The 23,001-nt window shown below is 36.0% G+C and overlaps 1 protein-coding gene across 3 annotated transcripts; it reads left to right on the forward strand.

The window, feature by feature from the left end:
* The first annotated feature begins 14 nt into the window (after positions 1 to 14).
* LOC135682495 (uncharacterized) lies at positions 15 to 21,148 on the forward strand. 3 transcript variants are annotated; one of them, XM_065197410.2, is made up of 18 exons: positions 15 to 138; positions 2,893 to 2,987; positions 4,740 to 4,776; positions 5,207 to 5,260; positions 6,961 to 7,040; positions 7,731 to 7,835; positions 8,848 to 8,940; positions 9,251 to 9,293; positions 9,820 to 9,975; positions 10,865 to 11,020; positions 11,555 to 11,695; positions 12,613 to 12,777; positions 13,454 to 13,556; positions 13,932 to 13,987; positions 14,894 to 15,061; positions 15,551 to 15,620; positions 16,962 to 17,124; positions 17,628 to 21,147. In XM_065197410.2, exons 2-18 carry the CDS (start codon positions 2,913 to 2,915, stop codon positions 17,763 to 17,765), a joined length of 1,803 nt encoding a protein of 600 aa, XP_065053482.2. In that variant the 5' UTR covers positions 15 to 138; positions 2,893 to 2,912; the 3' UTR covers positions 17,766 to 21,147. The 3 variants fall into 3 exon arrangements, with proteins under 3 accessions (XP_065053482.2, XP_065053481.2, XP_065053483.2); XM_065197409.2 differs by having other exon boundaries at positions 28 to 218; positions 17,628 to 21,146; XM_065197411.2 differs by lacking the exon at positions 7,731 to 7,835 and having other exon boundaries at positions 28 to 218; positions 17,628 to 21,148.
* The last annotated feature ends 1,853 nt before the right edge of the window (positions 21,149 to 23,001 follow it).

Genomic DNA, 23,001 nt, shown 5'->3' on the forward strand with positions numbered 1-23,001 from the left:
TTGTTGTTGTGGTGTCCGCCTTTCTATTTCACGTAGAGACGAACGGTCATATTCTGTTCTGGGTATTTGCTGTTGTTGGTCAAGTGAGGGAAAATAATGGTTTAGCTTCTTGCAATTCATATTGAAGGCATAACCTCCGTACGTACATTTCATCGTTGAGGTTTTTGGTGAAACTGCTCCGTTTCTAGTTTTCACAAAGTAAATCTGTTACATTTTTGGTAAGTATTGTTTAATGTTTCCAGCCTAATAAATCTGAGCTCTTATAGATATACCTAGCCGAATTAAAACCCAGAGTAAATCTGATCATCTAGAAGATGTTCAATCCAGGCATCCCTCAGTCTAAAATTTGCAGTATGAATTAGGACACGTAGATTTATTAGGGCACAAAGAAATTATGACCCCAGTTATTAAATTGACTGTGTGAGAAGAAAGAACCGCAGGATAGGCTGTCCGCCAGTTTCGGTGAATCTTGCAATGAGTTTAATATAAATACTAGGATAAAATCAGAAACAAAGCAAAACGGCGACGAGAATCCAATGTTATAAGAGAATAAATTTTCCAAAATTAATTAAATTAAGCGAGTACCAATATTCCGCCCCGGCATACAGGGCTTCATCAGAGTAAATGATTTGACCTCGATCATTTTAAATGAATGTCTACTATCTTCACCGATACTTTGTGCTTTGAAAATATTGAATGAAAGGCTTGGCCTAAGATATATTTAGAGCATATTCTTTGGGACCAAAGAGCATTAGTAGATTTAACTCTCCAGCGCGGATACAGACCGGGTTGACATGTTCAAAAAAACGGTCAGATTTCTAGAAATTATTTATTTTATATTTTAGTAAATATAGAGAGAATAATGTTTATCAATGTCATTATTATTATCATCATAAATCATGATCAAGTATCTTTGAAATTCAGTAGAATTTTCATGGTTGCGTTACTGAAGAAAATCCTAACCCGGTCAGCTTTCAACAGGTTAAAAGCTGCTCAAGATTGCGAAATTTGAAGCTCCAAGCAGCTTCTAAAGATTTCACAGGGTTCTGATTGGGTTGTGCGGTGTGGATCTGAATTGTGCGATGGAATCAAATGGTCTCCCTTTGAACTTTAGTGAAACTGATAGAGTATGGGAAAAAGAAAGAGAAATGTTTACAAGAGAGAAATTTTTCTATCACTACTCACTATATTAGATAGATTCTTAAAAAGTTAGTTACCTAAACCATGCGTAATATTTGTCGACAATCTTTTGTATTTTGTGAATAATAGCTTACTCTGAATGCTGGTTTTTAACAAGGGGACTGAGCCCCAAGATCCTCTTCAAGAGACCCCTGATTGATATAAGACGATACAAAATTTGCTGATTGATCTAAGAAAGTCGCAATTGACATGCTTTTTATAGCAAAGAGACAATGGTAGGTATTTTCGGGGAGTAAGAAACCTAAGGATGTACTGGACTATCCCTTGGGCAAAATATGGTACCCAGTCTTAAATTTATCTGTACTAGGCACCTAGGCTTGTGGGAGGCCTGGGGCCCACTTAGAAGGGATGTCCCCTTTCCAACTCCCCCTACCTTATTTGCGTCCCAAAATGGGGTGCTTAGTCATGCAGGGCAATTATTGGAGGGGGGGGGGGCTATTTGATTATTGTGAATGTCAAAGCCATTCAAGCAAAGACAATAAGTAAAAGAGTGGTAAAAGAGTACAAAAGAGAATCTAATAAAAAATACACTTGAAAGTGTACTTAAATTATTTCCTTGCCATAAAAACATAAAATTAAAGACTAAAACAAAATTTGTTGTTTATTTATACTTTTTCTTTGGTATTGACCTAGTCTCCTTTCCTAATACTTATGTCTCAAAAACTTGTGTTGGCTAAGCTTTTGAATAACCCTCTGTTTTGTAAGGTGGATGAGGTGTGTGCCTTTTTGAGGGGGCACTTATTTTTTAATTTTCAGGATAGTGTGGGTGCCTTTTCATGCAGGGTGCTTATTCAAGGGTGAAGCTATTTATTTCCTACCAGAGGTGTGGAAGTTTTATGATTGGGGACTTAAAGAGTTTTAAAGCAGCAAGCTGTTTTATCCTAGCTTGGCAAAAGGTAGACTGATAGCAGCCATCTTTTCCTTTCTTGAAAGGGGACACAGTACTAAGTATTTGAATAAATCATATCTATCAAAACATTATTTTGTTAATAATGGCAATACTTTATGAGTTTCCTTACAGCTTGCTATCAAGGATCAGTTCTGATCTTTATCAGAATTGTTTGAAAAATATTACCTAACAATAATTTGGCTATAACATCTACAATATAACATCTTGCAAACCAAATAACAACAGACAATAGAAGCAAAATTAGTTCTCAGTATGAAAACAAAAGAAAACTTCAAAACACAGAAGGAAAAACAGTGATTCAAAGATGAGAGGTTATGTGTAAATTAGGTGGCAAACTGTTCAATAAAAGTGTAAAAGTTTGAACTTATTTCTAAGTGCTCACTTCAAAAACAAATTCCTATTGTCTAGCTCCAGTTATTGAATTGCCTAATTTCCCCAATTTACCACCTACAGGCTTGGATTTTTGATACCTGAAGGGACATAATAACTGAATAAAATGACAAACTCAAGTAGAGTAGTTTAACAGTTGCCTCATGGTAGAATTAAGCGTAAAACTCAGAATGGCAACTTAAAACAATCCCACCTATATGGACAGAGTGTTAATTTTTTGTGGTTGTGATTCTTATTTATGATTTTGATAGTTAAGATTTTTGTTTGATGAACATTTTGAATATGTCATCCAATATTTTTAAGATTGTGATTTCTACAAACATGACTTTATAAATGCAAAATTATGTGGAGTTTTTGTTGCAGCTATTGTTTAAAGCTGTCTTTTTTCTCAGGGTTAATAAGCAATATCAAGATGCCAAGTATAGATGTTATTAAATCAATTTTTGACATGACTCAGGGATCTACAATGTTGAAAGCTGGAAGAATGGTATGTTTTTTAAGTATGAAACAGCATGATTCAGTGCTTTGTAAGAAGATTACAGGAAATTCTTACTTCATAGGAGTGTGATATGAGGAACAGTTTGTATCCTAACACAGTGTGAGCTCTTTGCTGTGTTTCAAAAATGCTATTGAAAAGAAGGCAGTGTATTTGATGCTGCCTATTTGCCATCTTTCTTTCCTATGCTACTAATTGTATATCATAGTTGGTTAAGGTCCAAGTAGGTAATAAACTGTTAAAAAAATGTACTATTAAACATCTTGAAAATTATAGGGAAGAACATTTTTCTCTTTGAGCATTTATTATCAGTTTTTCCCCCAAATCATAGAGCAGCAAAATTGAGTTGAACAACAAATTTCTACTTTTTTAAACAGTCAAATCAAATCAATACTGAAATGATTGTGGTTATTCAAATTTTTATGAATGAAGTAGACTATTATTTGATAAACATACAGGGCTGCCTTGAGAATTTTTTATCCCTGGGTACGGATTATTATGGGGGCTCCTATGTGGATAAACCACCTGATAATGTGGTTATAGCTGCAGATGGGGCTGAACTAACATGTATTTTTGCAAACAATCTTTTTGTAGTACAAAATTTAAGGTTGGCTTTGAAAACCGAGCATAAAGTATTTCGATCAAGGTTCTAGTGTTTTATACTCTGAAGGGTATCAGGCGAAAAGCTCAAATATGATTCAAAAGTTTTGCTTTTTTCAAAGCCATTTATATATTTTTTTTTCGAAAATGGATACAAACATGGATACATTTCTGAAAAAACCTGACCATGCCAGAAAACTTGGGGCCCCTCTAGTGAAGGGGGCCCTAGACATAGTGCCCAATGTGCCATGTGGTTAATCCAGCACTGTAAATATAGCTTCTTATTTGAATTGCTGTTGATATTAATTTTCTATGTCACTGTGGAGGATTTCTTTCCTGTGGCTAAACAGGCTTTAAGCACATTTTTCCTCAAAACTTTCCATGGTTCTATACTAAGCTTGTTTTCTTTAGCCATTAGGAGAGCATCCAAAGCTCAAATTTGACCTGGTTGAGCAGCTTTTGAGTTATTTTTAATGCAAAGATTTGTGAAAAATTCTAACCTTTAGCAAGATAGATAGCATGTTGCGGTTGACAATGAATAAGGTTGGTCCAAATACAGAAACTTGATAAACTTTTCCCTCATGATTGTTTTTCCAATTGGTTCCTGTGTATTGGCTCCTTCTGCTAACATGTCCACAAAGAACTACTTAGAAATTGATTCTTTTCATGATCATTAATACAAATATAGAATATTGCTTGATGCTCCAAGTTTCCAATTATTTCCAATTTCATTTAGCCATTTAAATGGTTTAGCAAATACTCTTTTTCCCAAAGTCTATTGGTTGAAAATTTCCAGGTTGCTTTCCTCCAATAAAATCTGCATTGAAATCTTCAAAATAAGATGTAAACTCCAAGAGGTTTATTCAGGTAAATTTTGGTAAAACTATTTAGTAGGAGGTGAATATTTGTTTGCAAAATTGCTTTATGAAAACTATACAGAGGTCAAAGTACTAAATATGCAACCTTTTATGACAAGCCCTAGTTTGAAGTGAGGGTTCTGGATCAAGAACTGCTCGTGTAAAGTTTTTGACTGATTTGGTTTTGATATTCACTTATTGATAATTTCAGATATTTTCTAAGGGCACAGATATGAGTTGAAGGGCACAGATAAAGGCTTGTAAATTATCTGTTATCTATTTGCAGGGAAGGCCTCATTTCAGACGCTTCAGGCTATTGGATGGTGAGTATAGTGAAAATAATTGATAAAGGCGTTAAACATTTCTTCTATGATACATAAGCCTGTTGATTTTACTCTGAGATACCATATGTCCATTTTACCAATTTTTTATTTTCCTCATACAGTTGTTGAAGATGAATTCCAAACAAGTTTTGCACACAAATTGTGACGTAATCATTGGTCATTGCTATTTATGTCTACCCAAGAGAAAAGTGCTTTAATATAACATTTTTTTTAACTTTCTGGTTCCATCTGACCTACTTTAAATTCCTTTCTTAATTCTCGTGGACATGTTTGCCTTCAACTATTACCTTTCCTAAACTTGAGGGTAATTAGAGAAATATTAGGAAATTTATATACTGCTGCAATTTCTTTTGCTTTCATATTATGCAGTTTGGGCAGGTTTTCTAATTTTAAAATTTTCTTTTTCTAGACCTAAGTGGACTTCAGTGGGAATCACCCAAAAAGGATAAAGGAGATTCTTCGGGTTGGTATTAATGGAATATCTTTATAGAACTTTCACTCTTCTTGGTAAAGCTTCTTATTGTAGACCTTTCACTCTCTTCTGTAACCTTTTCTTCTGTTGACATTGCTTTTTTAGACCTTTTTTAAAGAACTTTATTCACTCTTCTCTGTAAAGCTTCTTTTTGTAGACCTTTCCATGAAGACAGTCATCACTTTTGTTGTCCTTTCTTCAAAGAACTTTCACTTCTCTCAGTAAAGCTTCTTCTTAATGACCTTTTTCTATTCTCTGTAGACTTTTTTTTCGTTACCATTACTTTTATAGACCTTTCTTTGTTGAAATTTGCCCCTCTCAAAAAAATGGTGACCTTTACATTTTTGATTCCTCACTGTAGATGTTACTCCTGTAGATCTTGTTTATGGAGACCTTATTATCTCTTCAGTAAACTATTTTTTTCTGGAAACCTTCCTATTTATCTGTAGATCTTTCTCATAAAGACCTTCCTATCTCCTCTTTAAACCATGTCGGTGAACACTTTTCCCCTCCTTTAAGGATGATTTGTCAGTATCATCCTCTGTAAAAATTCCACTTTTCTCTGTAAACTTTCTCTTGCACTCCCTTTCACTTGCTGTATACCTTCCTTCCTGATATCTTCAATGCTCTACATTTAGTCCTTGTAAGTCTACCTATAGTTAACCTTGCTCTCACCCCAGCTCTATAACATTTTTCTCCTGTAGGTCTTTCTTTTTACTTTGTAAACCTTCTTTATCTAGAATTTTGTCCCTTCTCCGCAAACTTTGTATGTGTAGGCCTACCTCTCTTTTTTGTAGTCCTTCCTTCCTTTAAGCCTTCCTTGTACTTTTATAGGCTTTCTGCCCAGCCTTGCTTTTTTATTTTCCTGCCACATGTAAGCTTACCTTACACTTTTGTACTCCTTCTTCTTGTAGGTTCTTGCTTTTTATATACCTGCCACATGTAGGCTTACCTTACACTTTTGTACTCCTTCTTCTTGTAGGTTCTTGCTTTTTATATACCTGCCACATGTTGGCTTACCTTACACTTTTGTACTCCTTCTTCTTGTAGGTTCTTGCTTTTTATATTCCTGCCACATGTAGGCTTATCTTACACTTTTGTACTCCTTCTTCTTGTAGGGTTTTTTTCTTTTATTGTAGACCTTCTTCCTCTAGGCTTCTCCTTCCTTTTTGGAGACCTTTGTCCTGTTGACCTTCCTTGCTCTTTTGTAAACCTTCTTCCTGAAGGCCTTCCTCTTTCCTTTGTAGATTTTCCTTCCTGTAGTCCTTCCTCTTTCTTTTCAGAACACCTTTTCCTTGCTTATTTGCGAACCTTCCTCCTGTTTGCCTTCGTCTCTCGTTTTTAAAACGTCTATAGACCATCCTTTTTCCTGTCTTAAGATTTTCCTAATAAAAGGCATTTAGTCATGGTAAGTAGGCCTTCTCTATAGGGGGTCATTTGGTTTCGGTGTGATCGCTGCTATTTCATGTGATATGGCATCCGTTGTTGACAACTTGCTATTGATAGAAATTGTTTTGTCAATCAGTACGAGGTGAGTTCATGTGACCAGTTCAAGATCAACCAATAGCATCGCAGTCATGAAAATCATGACTCAGCATATTTTGGCACTTAGGGTATACCCAACCCATTCTATCATGACTCAATACCTTTAAGAACTTTTAGCCTATCTAAAATAAACGTTACCTTTTCAGTTACCATAAAGCAAATCGAAGAGCTTGTACGAGGCCAAAACACCAAGGTTTTTCAAGACAATCCGATACCTGAATACGAGGTGATACTCTCCATCTATGATATTTGTCTTGAATTTTTTAATCGTTGAAGATTATTGCTCACAGAAAAATAACAGAGCCTACATTAGGTTTTATCAATCCAACAAAATGGCTCGATTGAATGTTACATTAATTTCTTACTCGTCGCATGACAATTGACACCCAAATATGAGAATCAGCTAAAATAAGAACCCCAAGCGAAATCAAATTTAACAACAACCCTCGTGAAATTAACTTTGATACAATTTCATTTGATCAGCATAAAATGCAGTTATCACTTTTTTGTTTCAGTTTTGTTTGTTTTCCAGTTGGTTTGATAGTTTTTTTTATGTTTGTTAGAGTGGCATGTTTGTTGGATGTCTTGTTTGTGGGATGACTTTATGTGTTTTCCCATAGAGCATTTTTTGCCTAACTTTAGGTTTACATTTTGTTATATAAATATTTTTCTTTCAATAGATGATAAAATCTGTGCAGATTATTAAAGCAATAACAAGATTTTCTCGGACGTAAAGATTGTTATCTGCTTTTAGACGGTTGATTTCGTTTAATATTCGTTAAATTTGATTTATTTTGAAAATTCTGCTCCTTGCATTGGATTCTCGTCATCGTATTGCTTTGTCCCTGAATTTCTTTTGATTTCCTATATGCGGGCCAATAAAAATGGAAAAATAACATCTTTGCTTTGCTTTCAGTCTCTTTCCTTCTCGCTGATTTATAAGCAAGGTACTGTGGCTCGCTCACTGGATATCGTTTGCAAAGACAGGAATGAGTTTGACACTTGGACTGTTGGTTTAGAGGTAATCTAAATACTCTTTCGTTGAAACTTTTTTACTGCGGGTCGTGAGACAAAATCTAGATCATCATCAGAGAAAAAAACAGTTCTTAAGCGTTTTGGCTATAAGTGCATGGGTCTTTGGCAAACGTTTTCTTCCTCTCTCATTATTTGAAGTGTTTTGGCTATAAGTGCATGGGTCTTTGGCAAACGTTTTCTTCCTCTCTCATTATTTGAAGTGTTTTGGCTGAAGTGGTAACATTCCCTTCTGTACGATTGTACTCTAACGATTTAAATATTGTTACAGTATACATGGGCTGACCCCGGGTTAGTTTTGCATAGTATGGACAGGGCTTAATGTTCGCCCGTTATATGAAATACCGCCCGAGTGAGCTAGAACTAACGCTTAAGAACTTAATCACAAAGATGATGTTCAAAGATGAGGGTTAAGCCCCGGGTGAATCCAAAACTGAAGCAAGTCCTTTTTGAAAGTTTTGACGAATTTTATTGATCTTCATTTAATACCCTGTGATCTTTTTTATCTGAGCATAAAGTGGTGTAGCCGCCTTGACTGAAATTGGATGATCACAGCCTACAACTGTGACGGATCTTATAGACAAACTTTACGTCACAAAACAATCTGTGAATTTTCCCCTTGCTTATATTGATCAAACGATAAAAACATGGTATGCACACCATTAGATTGTTGGCTATTGACAAAAACATCTACTGAAATCCTTTATGTTCACAATTGGAACAGTAAATGTGAAGCGGGCACTTAAACCATATTGATCGTTTGCTTCTCTGTGTTGCCAATCGAATCCCTAGCACCTTTCATTGTGATCGATTCAAAAATCTTGCCTAAGAGAACAACCTGCTTTTTATAATTACAGCAAATATAACATTAAGAATGCAATTTTTTTCGAAAATCCTTTAGTGCTTGACGATATTCCTATACATCTGGGCATAAATGTGTCTTAAAACTTCTCATATTTAAAGCGCCCGTTTATTAACTCTTATCTTCACTGTGTTTCTAGGCATTGCTTGGTGGATTCGGTGATCTCGATGCAGTAAGGGAATTTAGGACTTCTCAGGAAGACAGCATCTCTGACAAGGCTGACAAACTTAGCGTATGTCTCAACTTTTGCAGCAAGAACTCTTCAAAGTTTCTTTGTGAAATTATTTGTTTTTTGTCTATTAATTATATTAGTTAAAGAATTAGTTATATGATATTCATATTTGATGTTGTTTTCGAGTCAGTTTTTATTGAAACAGCAGCAAACTAAAGTTGGTGCTAGAAATAAGTTTGAAAGCTCTTTCTAAAAGGTAATTGCTTATGAAATGCAAGTCAAAAGAAGCACCCTGTTGCATTAACGGTCACCGTCAATAAAACATTGGCATCAAAATGATTTCTCTAGTAATAACTTTGTATTTTAACAGCTTGAGTTTGGGTTTGTTGGAGAAACTGTCTCTGTAAGAGAAGGTATTATCTTTCTTTTGATCTTTTAAATTTCTGTTACATTTTATAAAAGTAACACTTTAACACATACGCCGTCGTTCAAATTAATTCCTGCATTCCTGAAACTTTTTCGTACGGCCTATAATGCATTAATAAAAAGTCACTGATTGAAACCTTTTGATGCATTAGTTATGATTATTCTGTAGCAGACCATCTCCGGGTGTCTCCGAGACCGGGTGTCTCCGATCAATTCAAGATAAATGTGTATTTGCCAATGCTTCACGATGTACGTAACCAATATACCTTAATAAGTAAAAACTTAATAAAACTTACTAACTTAATAATTTAATATGTAAAAATGAAAATTTTTAAAAAGCTTCTCTCACGCCCTCCCCCCATACCGCCATTTATGTTGGTACGTTTTTCTATATTTGGTATCAATTGACATGTATCCCATGAATCTTTATGAAATTTTGGGTAGTAGATAACAACCCGCTTATTCATTTGAAGTATCTGCAACTGATGTGGTCGTTTATGTAAAAATTTGTAGATGCATGCGATGTTTACACTTGGGGATCCAGCTACAAGGGAATGCTCGGACACGGGGAAGAAACCGAAGAAGTCATCCCGCGGGTAGTGGAAGCTCTGCTCGGGAGAGACGTGCGCCAAGTGGCATGTGGAACGGAACATATGCTTGCAGTAACCTGTAATTTCATTGTTTATTCTAGATTTTCATTTAGCTGGTCTATTTTAATCTGCCCAGTGCTAACCGGGAGGTACATGATAGCTAGTACATTTTCCAGGCTGGCAGGGCTTGACCTTATTACAGAGAAGCAATGCTCATAACTCTAACATACATAAATAGTTTGCAATTTGATCAAATGCCTTCTTCAAATATCATCTACCAAAGTTTTTGAGCTAACTTAATTTGAATATGCAATATGTATGGCTTTTCTAGTTAGGCAAGATTTTTGTCAGATTTCAGCGCTAGATTGCTACTCTCAGCCAAGTTCCTATTTCGGTTTACTAGGTTTGGTTTAATTTTGCATCAGCTTAAAACGCCTTTTGATGCAACCTGAGCTATTAAACACTTAATGTCTATAGGGCCTGAAATTATGTTTGGTAGTTCGCAAGTATCATAAACATCTCAAAAAAAGCATTTGAAGATTGTCTTAACTTAACTTATTTCCAATTAAACTGTTTATTCATTGATTACTTTCATTTACGCAAAAACGAGATTTCAAACACGAAGAAGAGGCTGATGGCCCCCCAAAATCTCTGTATAACATCGATTTTCGAAATCAGCACCCTCGAATTGACCAAAAGCACTTAGTTATATAAATTTCGTTCTCGAGCGACCATTCCCCTATTCTCCGTCTGGTCTAGTATATTCACGGTTTTAGTTTAACAACTTAGCTCTTTTTGTAGAGCTTCATGTACCATCTCCACTGTCTCACAGCCAAATGACTCTTCCTTCATCCGTCCTCATCTCAGCCAAGTGAACCTCCTTTCATCCGTCTCCATCTCAGCCAAGTGACTCCCTCTCATCTAAACTTGTCTCAGTCCAGTGACATCCCTTTCATCCGTCCCTATAGCTGCCGGCGAGCTGTTTTCATGGGGATGCGGCCGAGGAGGCAAATTAGGCCATGGTGACATTCAGGATCGATTTACACCCCTCAGAGTAGGTGCATTATCCGAAGAGAAAGTCGTTGGCATATCCTGTCACGAGCTCCATTCAGCAGTTGTTACAGGTTGTTTCTTTAATGCATAGATTCTTTAATCACTTGTACCATACATGATTTTTTGTCGTGTGACTCTTCGAGGATTTTTAGAAATGAATGGTGCTTTGACATAGGTGTTTGGAGCTGGCCATTCCAAGAACTTTTTGTATCGATCTCTACAAGAGTCTTTTTAGGGAAAAGTAGAGCTTCAACCACCCTTAATCTCACAATGATTTCGTCACCAGAATTTTGTGATTGATGCGAGGATGGCTCAGTGGTTGAGGTTGCTGACTACAAGACCAAAGGGTCCGTGGATCTTGTCCGTGACATGTCAAAACTTTCTCAAAGAGTGCGGAGAGTTTCCAGCTCTCTGTAATTCCAAGCATAGGAATCACGAGGTGTGGTCATATCGAGAGGAAGGACCAGGACACTGCTTGATAAGCATAGCTTTTTAGTGTCCTAAAACTACCTTCGGGGGCCAGGTAGCAAACAATGAAATTCATTAAAAAACAATGTGACCCTTATTCGAAGAGTTATTTTAGATATCCTTTGCTTTATTCATAGCTGAGGGAAACTTGTACGTGTGGGGCAGAGCAGAACCATATCTTGGTTTCAAGACGAACGCGAGGAAGCAAACACTACCGCGCAAAATTGAGGATTTGAGCAACGTAACACAAGTTGCTTGTGGATTAGATTTCACCATAGGTATTTTACTTTTCTGATATTTTTTACTTCACTGATATTACCAACGGCATTTTATTTCAGTTCTATCGGCTACACTCATGGTAAAAGTATGGTAGTATTAATTTGTAGTATATTTTCATAGCTAGCAGGAGAATTCTAAATTCAGTATTCAACCCAAAACGGTCAACGTTGCATTGCCTCTAGTGATTTTATGAGTTATACTAGTGCCACAGAGAGTTTTCTGTGCCTCTTTTTTTCGTCTGCATGAAAGGAAATAAAGTCTGGCGAAAATTTTCTTACAAACTAATAAGTAGTAAGCTTGTTGTGCTTTCACAAGATTTTTCTGGTTGTAACAACTAATTTGATTTCAAATGGATTTCAAAGACTTAAAACGATGTTATGATATCCAACATCAACGTAATAGCTCTTTGAAGGAAAGTTTTTTGTTTACGTGGGAGGAGAATTAAGCTGTCGGTTCACCTCGCAACCAATGGCAAACAAAATGATTTGTCGCTTATTTCATCTCAAAGACACAGCGCGAAATTAAATTTGATCTTGTGAATGTTTTTTCTTTGCGATCGGATTTTAATTTGCTCTGGTATATCTTATCGCCGTATCTATAAAGCAGGGAACAGCTTTTGAAAATAATTACATCTTTGCCCTGTGATAACTGTTGGAAACTGTTCGATAGTGCAGCTATGTCTACTCAATGCCTTCCCAACTGTTTATTATTAAAACTTTTTCAAAAAGGTTTTTTTGTAGATTCTCTTCTTGTGACTTCGTTTGCTTTTGGCAATACTAATGCTAATGTTTTAATGCCTCGTATTTGTAAGGTCAAAAGGAGACAGGAGCAAATCATATCTTTTTCTTAAGTTAAGGACTAAATACTTGTACGAATATTTTCTCAATTCAATCAAAACACCTCCATTCTCTTGTAGCGTTGACTGCAGATAGCCAGTTGTACTCGTTTGGAGAAAATGAACGAGGACAACTGGGACTTGGAGATACAGAGACTAGAACGATTCCTGCATTGATTGAATGCCTCTCAGATGAAAAAATCATGCATATTTCATGCGGCACATCTCATGCTGGCATCGTAACAGGTATTGTTAATTGTGAGAGGCTTATGTTACTGATCTTCTTATCATGAAATTCGCAAGTTTTTGACCTATGAATAGGCCCATTAGAGATTATGCCTACCTTGAGTCAAATTTGAAACTCGCATAATTGTTTTTATGAGTGATTTTATCAGATCGAGCCCATAATCTGGGTCATTGCCAAATATCAATAAAATACAAATCAAGTGCTAGGCCTGAGTTCCATTCAAAATTTGAATGAATACCATCAAAAATTTAGTGGGCTGATTTGGATGAAAACCTATAATCAAGGAAGTTTTACAGCGAGTGTTCGAAGGGACATTTTGATGGAAGAGGTATATTTGCGTGTGGTGCCATACAGACCTAAGCAGATATACACTTTGGTTTTGATATGCAAAGTATCTGTAAATTATAGCTCACGCTTCACCCAAACTAGCTAAGTTGAAATACCTCATTCTCCAAACGTTGGTCGCCATTGCTTTGATGAGCAAGACAGCCTATTAGCAAGACGAATTGCGCACCTTTTTAATTTTTGACCCTTTTTAGACCTCTTGTCTAAACTTCATCAATTATCTAAAGAGCTACAGTTTTCGTGACATTATTAAGTTTTTTGTCGTATATTTTTTCATTATATAATGTTGAAAGGTTGCCACTTTAGAATATTCTCTCCTTGTTTTTGCAGCCTCTGGAGATGTCTGGATGTGGGGATCGAATGACTATGGCCAGCTTACGTCACCGGAGCTTACCGATTTCCCCCAACCATTCAAAGTACCTCCGACATACTGGTATGCATTCTGGCTCTATTTGAGATCTATTCGCTCTCTTTTTTGTTATTTTATCTTTGTTATATCTTCATCTCAAGGTCGTAACCTAAAGTGATTATTTCTAACGTTTCGTTTTTTGTGCCCAAAGCAACTACCATGGTGTTGAAATATTTTGTGACTAGTATGTTTTCAGTTATCGTAAATACTTTTTTCAGATATCAGGTTCTTATTATAAGCAAGATGATAAAGTCTAGTTATGAATTGCAGTGTTGTTGGGTCCCTTTAGTTCTTTAGTATTATGTATCTTATTGTTTTACACAAGAACAGAAGCATGTACCTTACATTGTCAATAATTTTCCAAACATAGGACAATCAGAAGTTTTCTTTATTGTGCAGGAATGAGTTTATATGCAGCATAAGTTGCGGTGGCCGACACACAGCTGTCCTTTCCGGTTTGTACTTTGCAGTTCTATGTTCTATGCAGAAAACACTTTTCTGTACCTAGTTTCTATCTATTACGTTACACTAGAAAATAGTAATCATGTACCCGAATATATCTCCTACCTGAGTACTGCCACTCTTAGGTTGTCTTCATTCTAAATCGAAGACAATTCTTTTGCTATTATGCGTACTATAGTATTTGGCAATGCCTCGAAAAAGTGAAATGAAACGCATTTTGCGATTGTAGTGAACAAAGCGTACCGTAAATCCTTGAATTGCCCCCCTCCCTTGAAATAGCCCCCTTGAATACGCCCCCACCCCAGAACTACAAACTATCAATAAGCCACCCTCGATTAAGCTACCACTGCTACCGTAAATCCTCGAAATTGCCCCCCCCCCCTCGATTTGTTGATTTTTGCCATCTGAGGTAGCCTATGGCGTTTTATTTAACTATCACAAAAATTCATACTTTTGGTAATAATTAATTAAATGCTCATGAAGAAATTCCTACTAAAATATAGGAGGTCTTTTGATAATGTCTTCTTAATGTCTACAATAATTTTATAAGCCTCCCCCCTCATATAAGCCCCACTCGAATAACCCCCATCCAAAAATATCAAAAATAAATAAGCCCCCAGGGGGCTAGTTTGAAGATTTACGGTAATCAAGCTCTTCTATTCGTCTTTCTGTTACTCGTTCCCCTTGGTGTGTTGATTTTTTCTTAACCATCTTCAGACGAATTCCTTTACGCTGCATCCGACTCTAGTTGCGTTAGGTTTGAGAATCGAAATGATCTAATTAGATATCAGGTACTAGTCACTATGGTATTGTTATGGTTAGCATATGGACGCAGGTGGTATCAGGTAGTGATTTTGTGTGAAATCCAACTCACGTGCGGGTATTATTTTCATTTGCAGCATCTGGAACCGTTTACTGTTTTGGTGATGGCAGGAATGGCCAGCTTGGTGTGCGCGTTAACAAGCAGAGTGGAATTCTGAGCACGCCGTCCGCTGTTCGAATTAACGGTGGCCAATCGAAAATTGCCCAGATCGCTTGCGGGGCAGTCCATACTGCAGCACTATCTGGTACGATTCTTTTGTCCGAGCCTTGCGTTAGAGGCGCCTTCCTGGTTGCTAGTAGCCCACAGACCTGCTTTATGGAAATTCATTCTTTAGCATCGTTTTACATTCGTATTGTTTGCTAAAAAAGGAAGACATTTGCTGCTCTCTATTCAATAGTTGGTTTTTGAGATAATGTAATATTTTTTAGAAATTAATTGATAATATCCACATGCAAACCACTACCCAAGACCTCCTGCCCCCTCCTGCTTCCAACAGCCCTGTATTCTTTCCAACAACAATGTGAAGTGTTAGATTTTGAAATTAAAACTGTAAGACTTTTTGCGACGATAAACAATTTTGTGGAGCAATTTAGTCTGCAGTGTTGGTCCGATCTAAAGATAAGAAACCTCAAGCAAGTCCGTCTTGAGACGTACGCTCATCACCTTCTTTCGCATCAATGATGAAAGATTCTTATGTGATACGATAACCACGTTGTGTTTGGTTTTCTTGTAGACGATGGGAAGTTATACATTTGGGGAAAAGGAAGTTCAGCAAGGTTGGGCCATGGTGATCATAGAGATAGGTCTGTCGTCATCTTCGGGGTGTTCTTTTGTTAGTTTTAATGAGCCCTTTTTGGACTTATGAATATGTTCAAAGGATGATACCAGCCATGTAAGCTAATGATTTGGGCTTTATGTCATTGCAGTAAATATATAAACATGGAGCGAATCAGGGGTAAGGAAAGACCGTTAAATGTACTTTTTGGAATTGTTCATTAGTAATATGTAGGCGGGCATTTTCATGTCAATTTGGAGGCTATTTGCTTCTCCAATTGCTGTTTGGGCGAGTTACTAAGCTTTTTGATTGGGTTCGGAGCAACGACCATTGCTTAATTCAAACTCTTATGGAACCTATCGAATATATATCGACATTAAGGCTCGGTCATAGGCTCCATATTACAAGTTAGACGTAATTTCTTGACAAAAAATTTAAAATGAGTGTGAAATAACGAATTATTTCAATCCTCCCTGTCTTTATGACTGCATTTAGTCTTAAATGGCAGCTTAAAAGGGTGGAACAAATCTTTCCAGCAAGAAAAAATCTTTGAAAACTTTACTTATTTTCATTTGTAACTATACTACCGGATCAGTTTTAGATCTTATTGGTCTGGATACTTGGCCTCTACTCTGAACACTCACAATAGATGACAAGAAGTAAACAGCGACATAACTAGGAACTCGTAGTTGTCATTTTAGTTCAAAATTTTCATTTATATTTTGTTAGAACCGATGCAAACTCTATTTCATTCTTTAAGAATACGATAGATGAATAATGTCAGTGTTTCTTTTCACTCTGCTCCAATGATCCGCTTGTTTCGATTCATTTTTAATTATGACCTAGGAATGAACTCTCTTTGCCAGCGTCTAAAATGCAACTTGTGATTCCAGTGATGAAGCTTACTCTTGTTAAGTAGCACATTGTCATTGCTTACTGGAAGCGCCCGGTAAAGCTTTCTAATCCATAAACCATATTTGATAGCAGATAATCACTGTATCATAATTTCAACTGCGTTTTCAGCTGTCCAGCTATTGACTTACATAAAAATTTCAAAGACATTATTCTTCCTCAATGTATTAATAGACGAAGGTGCGATCAATTTTTTTATTAGGGCGTCAGCTGAGTCATGAGCTCCATCTTTAGAAGAAATGGTATAATATTGGTATTTACTTGATAGCATTGTTAGCTTTACGCGAGACTAGCTAAAAACCAGACAGATTTTATATTTTAGCCAAGATATGTCAGTCGAAGCAATGAAATAGTCTCAAGTAATTTTTATTGTGAAGCAAACATTAAGTATTTATTGGGTTTAAATACTAACAATGTTGATTTTAAGACTCTCAACCTCTTTTTAATCTTTCTTCAGGGGGATTGCAAATGAAATTGAATCGATGATTTACAAGAAAGTGAAGCAGGTTTCCTGTGGAGGTAGAATCACGGCTGCTTGTGTCATAAGGGCCTGGGTCCAAGACCAGGAAACGAAGAATTGCATGGCCTGCAAATTGAAGTTTACAACTGTCCGGAGAAGGGTAAATCATACCTCACCACTTCTACAAATGATTCATCTAATTAATTATCCTATTCGTTTCGTATCTATTTTGTGTATCATTAAAATGGGAACCCCTCATATTATCGTATTATTAATACCAGATGATATTTCATTAAACAATTATAACATGTTCGCTTTTTACTATCATTAGATGTCAGAGGAGTGATAGATCTCATTAAGTTGTTTCTCCTTTTATTTTTTTATACTTACCATTTTACTACATAGGGACGTCTTTCTTTTTTAACAGTATTTTTTGTTTTCTTTTTTAGGTAAAATTTTGTACAAAAGAAATCAATGAATCATATATTTTTCCTCATTTACCAAATTTATTAATTAGATCTATTCATGCTTTTAGTCTTAAAAATGTATAATTTTTCAAAGGATTGTGTGTTGATTTTGAATTTGTCCAGGTTAGTTTAGAAAACGAACCTTTTTTATTTCTAATTGACAAGAATTTAATGTTGTATTTCATTTGCTTTCCAGCACCACTGCCGAAAATGTGGCGGCATATTTTGTGCGAACTGCTCATCTAAAAGAATTCCTATCCTCGAAATTGGATATAGTGATCCTGTTCGTGTTTGTGAACGATGCTATCACACACTCAGCGATATCAATGCTTAGATGGCTAACATTTAAGAACAATTGTATGCTGTAGCTTCCTGTTATTAGTTGTTTGTTTCGAAAGCAATTATAGTAAAACTGTCTCAATTTTCCTTTAATGTTCGATTTTGCCAATTTGTAAACATTTATTTTTCGTAATGTTAAACTACAATGGACCTATATTTTAGATCCAATTGCCTTAATATACACTGATTATAGTCTGTAGGGTTTAGAAACTTTTGGTCAAATCTCAAGCAGATAAAAACCAAAGAGTCAAGCTGTTACAGTCACAAATTCTATTATTTACTTTCAAGTAAGCTTCTAAATGCAGTAATATGCCAGTTTTCTCATTTTGGTTTAAGAAATATCCCACATTTCAATGATTTTCGTGAAATTCTCTAACCCTTTTCTATTTCATTGTCAATTATTTTTATCTCCTAGATGCTTTGTCTACAAACCAAGCATTAATTTTGGGTGAACGGGTGTTTGGTTATTTAACTGAAAATTAAAATCTTGCATTTGTAGAACTTTGTTCTACAATTTTGGAAATCTAAATGTCATCTCGAGTGAGCAGGTTTAGCAAACATCATGAATTTCCAATTTATCTTGGAATCTTGTTTTCAATGAGCGTATTGATATTTACTTAGAATCTTGTCATTAAACAGGCCTGTCATTGTTAAATATTGTTAATAAGCTATTTTTGCTATAAGTTAATTGAAATTTTATAAATTTTGTTATCTCCCATATATGATTTCTTTGCGGGAATATTTGAATGCAGAAATGCAAAAAAGGTCTTTTAATGCATTATGGCTTTATTTTACTTAAAAATTTTGAAGAAGTTTTTCAGTTATACTACACTGGTCAGCACCTATTTTGGTGCCAGAACAGAAATATTTTTCGGACACTAAACGCAAGTATAATTGCGCTCATATTTTATATGTTTACAGCGTTGGCTAAAAGACTCTTCCCTATTTGTTAAATATTATTGAAATCGGTTTAAAAAATTCTTCAAATCCTCTCCAACATCCGATTATTCGTTTGATGCAGTGCATATCAAAGTAGTAAACTTCAATGAGCTAAGGCCCACTCGCACGCCTTTAGGTTTGTCAGTATATGCCGAACGAGGCTGCAATACTAGTCTGAAATCCTGAAGTGTCCTGCTACACATTGGAACAACTTATCATAAAAGAAATCGAAACTTCGATGATCTTTACAAACAGACGATTCATGCTTATTTCCCAGTTAAGCTAGGTGATCAAAACAGATCGATGCAGTGGGCCCGTTTATTGTTTGCAGACATGCAAGGAATACATTCGGCGTCAGTGGACTAATGAACTCGCAAACCATTCAATTTCGACATTCTAATAGTTCGGCGTGAGTCACAGAATCACGATAATGACCGCAATTTTTTCTTTATTAATTAGAGGGTTGAACTGGACACTTGCCTAAAATGTTCTATCAGACCTGCATTTCGTTCCGATTATGTTTTGATTGTTGTTTTTAATGGATTTCTCTTGAAAAGGGTGACGAATCTGTTTGATCAGGAGAAAACTACTGACCTGATTCACCATTCAAACATACCGAAAGAATCAATTATTTTTGAAAGTAGGATACCAGGGACAGGGGAGCTGTAGCAGTCTAGACAAGTTTGGTAACTTGTCTAAAGCCCTTCTTGCTAAACATGTGCTCCGCATCCCTGAAGGCAGATTAAAACAATTGCGTTTTTACTGGCCCCGAGACAGCAGGAAATTCATCAACAATTAGAGCTTCAGAAATTACATATCTGTTTTGAAATTAAATGCCTGGAAGCATTTGTCAAAAGTTATTTAAAAATAGGTCGGAGAAACTGCAAGGAATAAGTTGTAAGGGGACACTACGTAGGCGGGGCTCAGGGCTTTTTAAGGATATCTGACTAGTGGGCCAAAGGCATATGAGGGTCCCATTCCTTAGGCAACCAAGTTTGGTCTGTTTGTTCCTTGACTCCCTCAGCCCGCTAGGCGTCAAGAATGAATGCAAGAATGAATGCATTTCTTGTGCCGACCTCTTTGTTAGCGTATTTCTAGAAAACTGTGGTGATATAGGTGATGAACAAGGAATGCGGTTAGAAGATAAAAGAGATTAAAAAGAGATAGCAAGGAAGATAGTACAAAATACTGATAGCAGATAAGAAAGCTTGAAAAGGATGACGGCTGTTAATCATTATTGAAGAAAGAAAATTCTATCAAAGTTGTCCAATTTTGCAGCTGACTTTCATAAGGACTAATCTTTCAAAGAAAATGTCTTTCCCATTATTACTTTGCTAACACGATGCTGAATCATATTAATTTCTTTTAGCAATGACGATTGAACACTCTTTTTAACCTCAAGAACTTTGGTCTCATGTTCAATTTTCTATCAAAAGGATTGGCTCCCTTTCGAAGGAGATATGTCGTTCGATACGTGCAGGGCTCTAAAACAACAAAGTGTCACCAAAAACTTGCAAATGTTTTAGCACAGGTCTACTTCTCTTTGATGTTTTACCATTTTGTAGTTTTTTGTTATTTTTGTAGAAAATGCAAACGCTGGATAGAAGAGAAAATGGTAATTATAATTATTTTGTTAGAATTGGTATGTAAGATGTTGTGTCAAGAATCGGTCAGCATAGGAGGGGGTGGGAGGACAAAGGTATTGATCGCCTATTGGCGTCATCATATAAGTTGGAATAAGTCAGCTTTTCAAGTCAGCCGATCGCATTTGCATTCCCTGGATACACCACTGCACTCTTTAGCTCTTCAGTTTGTGAAATGCTCTTCCATTGCACAATGGATTGATTGTTTTTGCGTCGCAAGCGTTTTATTTTAAGTAAGTTTTAGAGTGCATAACCAGAGACGGCACGAGACTTTGCATTTGATGCTCAAATCATCCTTGAAAGGCTTAAAGAATAAACCTCGAATAATTGTAAACGACAAAGGCATACTTTATACTGAACCACTGCTTCCAAAGAAAGGCTTATACTGCCAACCGGGAAAATCTCATACTGACAGTTGGAGGCATCAAGCATTGCAATTATATTGTAACAACGACTGCCTAATAGAATGGCATTCCAAATATTCAGGGGAGTACAAGCTTCTTTCGTTTCTTTCACTTCTACCATCCAAAGCAAACTTGCTGGCCTTCTAAAATCCCCTTTTCTTTAAAAGAAGATGAAATTGTCTTGCCATTTTGAATAGTTCCTTATGTTTTACATAAACAACAACAATTCGTCGAATTTTCTTTACCCTATGGTGTACTTGGCCTTACATAAGTAGAAGATAGAGAAAAATGAAATGCCCTGAAGCAAGAAACTGAATCAGTTTTGCACATTAAGTTAATGGAAGAAAGTTGTGCTGGTTTGAAAAATAATTGATTTAACAATGAAAAATATTAGGACGGGAAGATTTATTGTTTTTCATTGAGGAGGCAGACTGCCTTTAAGATCTCTTTCGAAATCGGAGAAAGGGCAAAATATTCCCCCAATCAGGGGCAGATAGAGGGTCTATTCAATATCACAGAACCCGTTCCACCAAAAATCGGGATATGAAAAGGGAGGTAAATCGAGGGGTTTTGGTTAGACTATCTTAGTTCTCTTATTTTATCTTGCTGTTGCTAAATTCGTCCCTGGTCTTATGACAAAAAACTTGACAGTAAATCACACACAGTAGACAAAAGATTTTCTATACCACTTTGAAATAAACAAAAAACCTACTATTTTTATGAGACAGTAGCATTGATGAAATTGTTTTGATGTGAGAATCTTTCCCACCAGATCTAGATCCTTTCATTTTTTGGTTCAACGCCTTCAACTTCGGTGCATAAACATACACATCCCTGTCACTAAGGGTTTGCATCTTTGAAAGCAAAAATTCATAAAAGTTGTTTTCTATCATATTTTCTTAAACATGCTGATTTGATTTTGTCACTGATGTTTGGCTTTAACACATATCCTGGCATTTTCTGTTTATAAACATCTTTACAAAGAAAGCCAAATCCTTCTTGCTGCCGTCTTTTTACTGAGCTCATACTACGTACCAAACATCTTCTTCGTACATAGCCATTGGGTCCGTATGTTCTATTGTTCAGCTCTGTCGACACTGGATCTTAAATTGCCCCATTGAATAATTGCACAGTGGTTTTCTTTTTGACTGGATTCAAGTTGAATAAAATTATTTTTAAGAAACAAGGTGAATTAACGGATAAGAAAATTGAAATTTTACAGTCGGTATTGAGCCAACAATGCTCAATATTTTTTAAGTGACTATGAGTAGCTGACTCGATATAAAATCAAAAATCTTTCAGTACTAGAAATTGTCAACCCTTCTTATAAAAAACGAATATATGCCAAGCTCCTTTGATTTTTGTAAACGAACTTAACATTGTAGAAGCTGCACTAGCAATATTTGATCAAGGGAAGGTGTTTTATCCTACCAATCAGGCATGTCCATTTGCTCTCAAATCTTCTATTTCAATTGTTAAAAGCGAAAGGATGTTAAGCCTCCTGAAAATTGCTAAAAATTTTCTTCGATCAAGAACAAAGATGAACGGCTCAATCCATGGCAGGTTTGAATGTTCGTGTAACGTGAATTCAAATTTAGAAATCTCCTTATTCGTGTATTTCCTGTGTTTTCATGTTTCAGACTGTTGAGTAAAATATTGGTAATCAAAAGGGAATTAGAATTCTAGAATTAGGCTCTTTCCAAATATCAGTTTGGTAGGTACAGAAAAATTTCTCAGGAAAAGTTGATATTTTCATCCTTTCACGACCCCCCAAAATTAGCCACTTGCTTTCGTCCTTGAACGTTTGTGTTAAAATTATTGCTTAAGATGCTTCGGTTTCTCAATGAAATATGAAGTCCCTCGTTGTTTTTTTCAAACATTTACAACTATTTTCTGATTCTAGAGCCGATGAGAAGGTGTAGGGACTGGTTTTTAGGAATATCTAAGCCTTTTATGAAGCACAAGTTCACCGAGCTTACGCAGGTTTAAAGAACAAAAACATATGAACAAAAACCGTGAAGTAAGATATTGCCAAATAATAAGAAAGTAACTATGGCCAAATTCTGTTTACATTGTCATTACAAGACAGAAACTCCATTATATAAAAAAATGCAAATTCTCGTAATAGATGAGCAAAACCTGTGAAATTTTAGCCATGCTTTTGCTGTTAGAAGGTAATAAAAACAGGCTCCTTTTGAAGGGCATTAACATCAGTGTACATGGTTGAATTAATCAGGAGAGAGAG

Source organism: Rhopilema esculentum, chromosome 16, assembly GCF_057945365.1.
Source record: "Rhopilema esculentum isolate cy_ngs chromosome 16, ASM5794536v1, whole genome shotgun sequence".
NCBI lineage: Eukaryota > Metazoa > Cnidaria > Scyphozoa > Rhizostomeae > Rhizostomatidae > Rhopilema > Rhopilema esculentum.

Coding starts and splice junctions, on each gene's coding strand:
- LOC135682495 (XM_065197410.2), top strand. CDS start 2,913: ATGCCAAGTATAGATGTTATTAAATCAATTTTTGACATGACTCAGGGA. Junction 2,988..4,739: donor TGTTGAAAGCTGGAAGAATG/GTATGTTTTTTA, acceptor ATCTATTTGCAG/GGAAGGCCTCATTTCAGACG. Junction 9,294..9,819: donor AACTGTCTCTGTAAGAGAAG/GTATTATCTTTC, acceptor AAAAATTTGTAG/ATGCATGCGATGTTTACACT.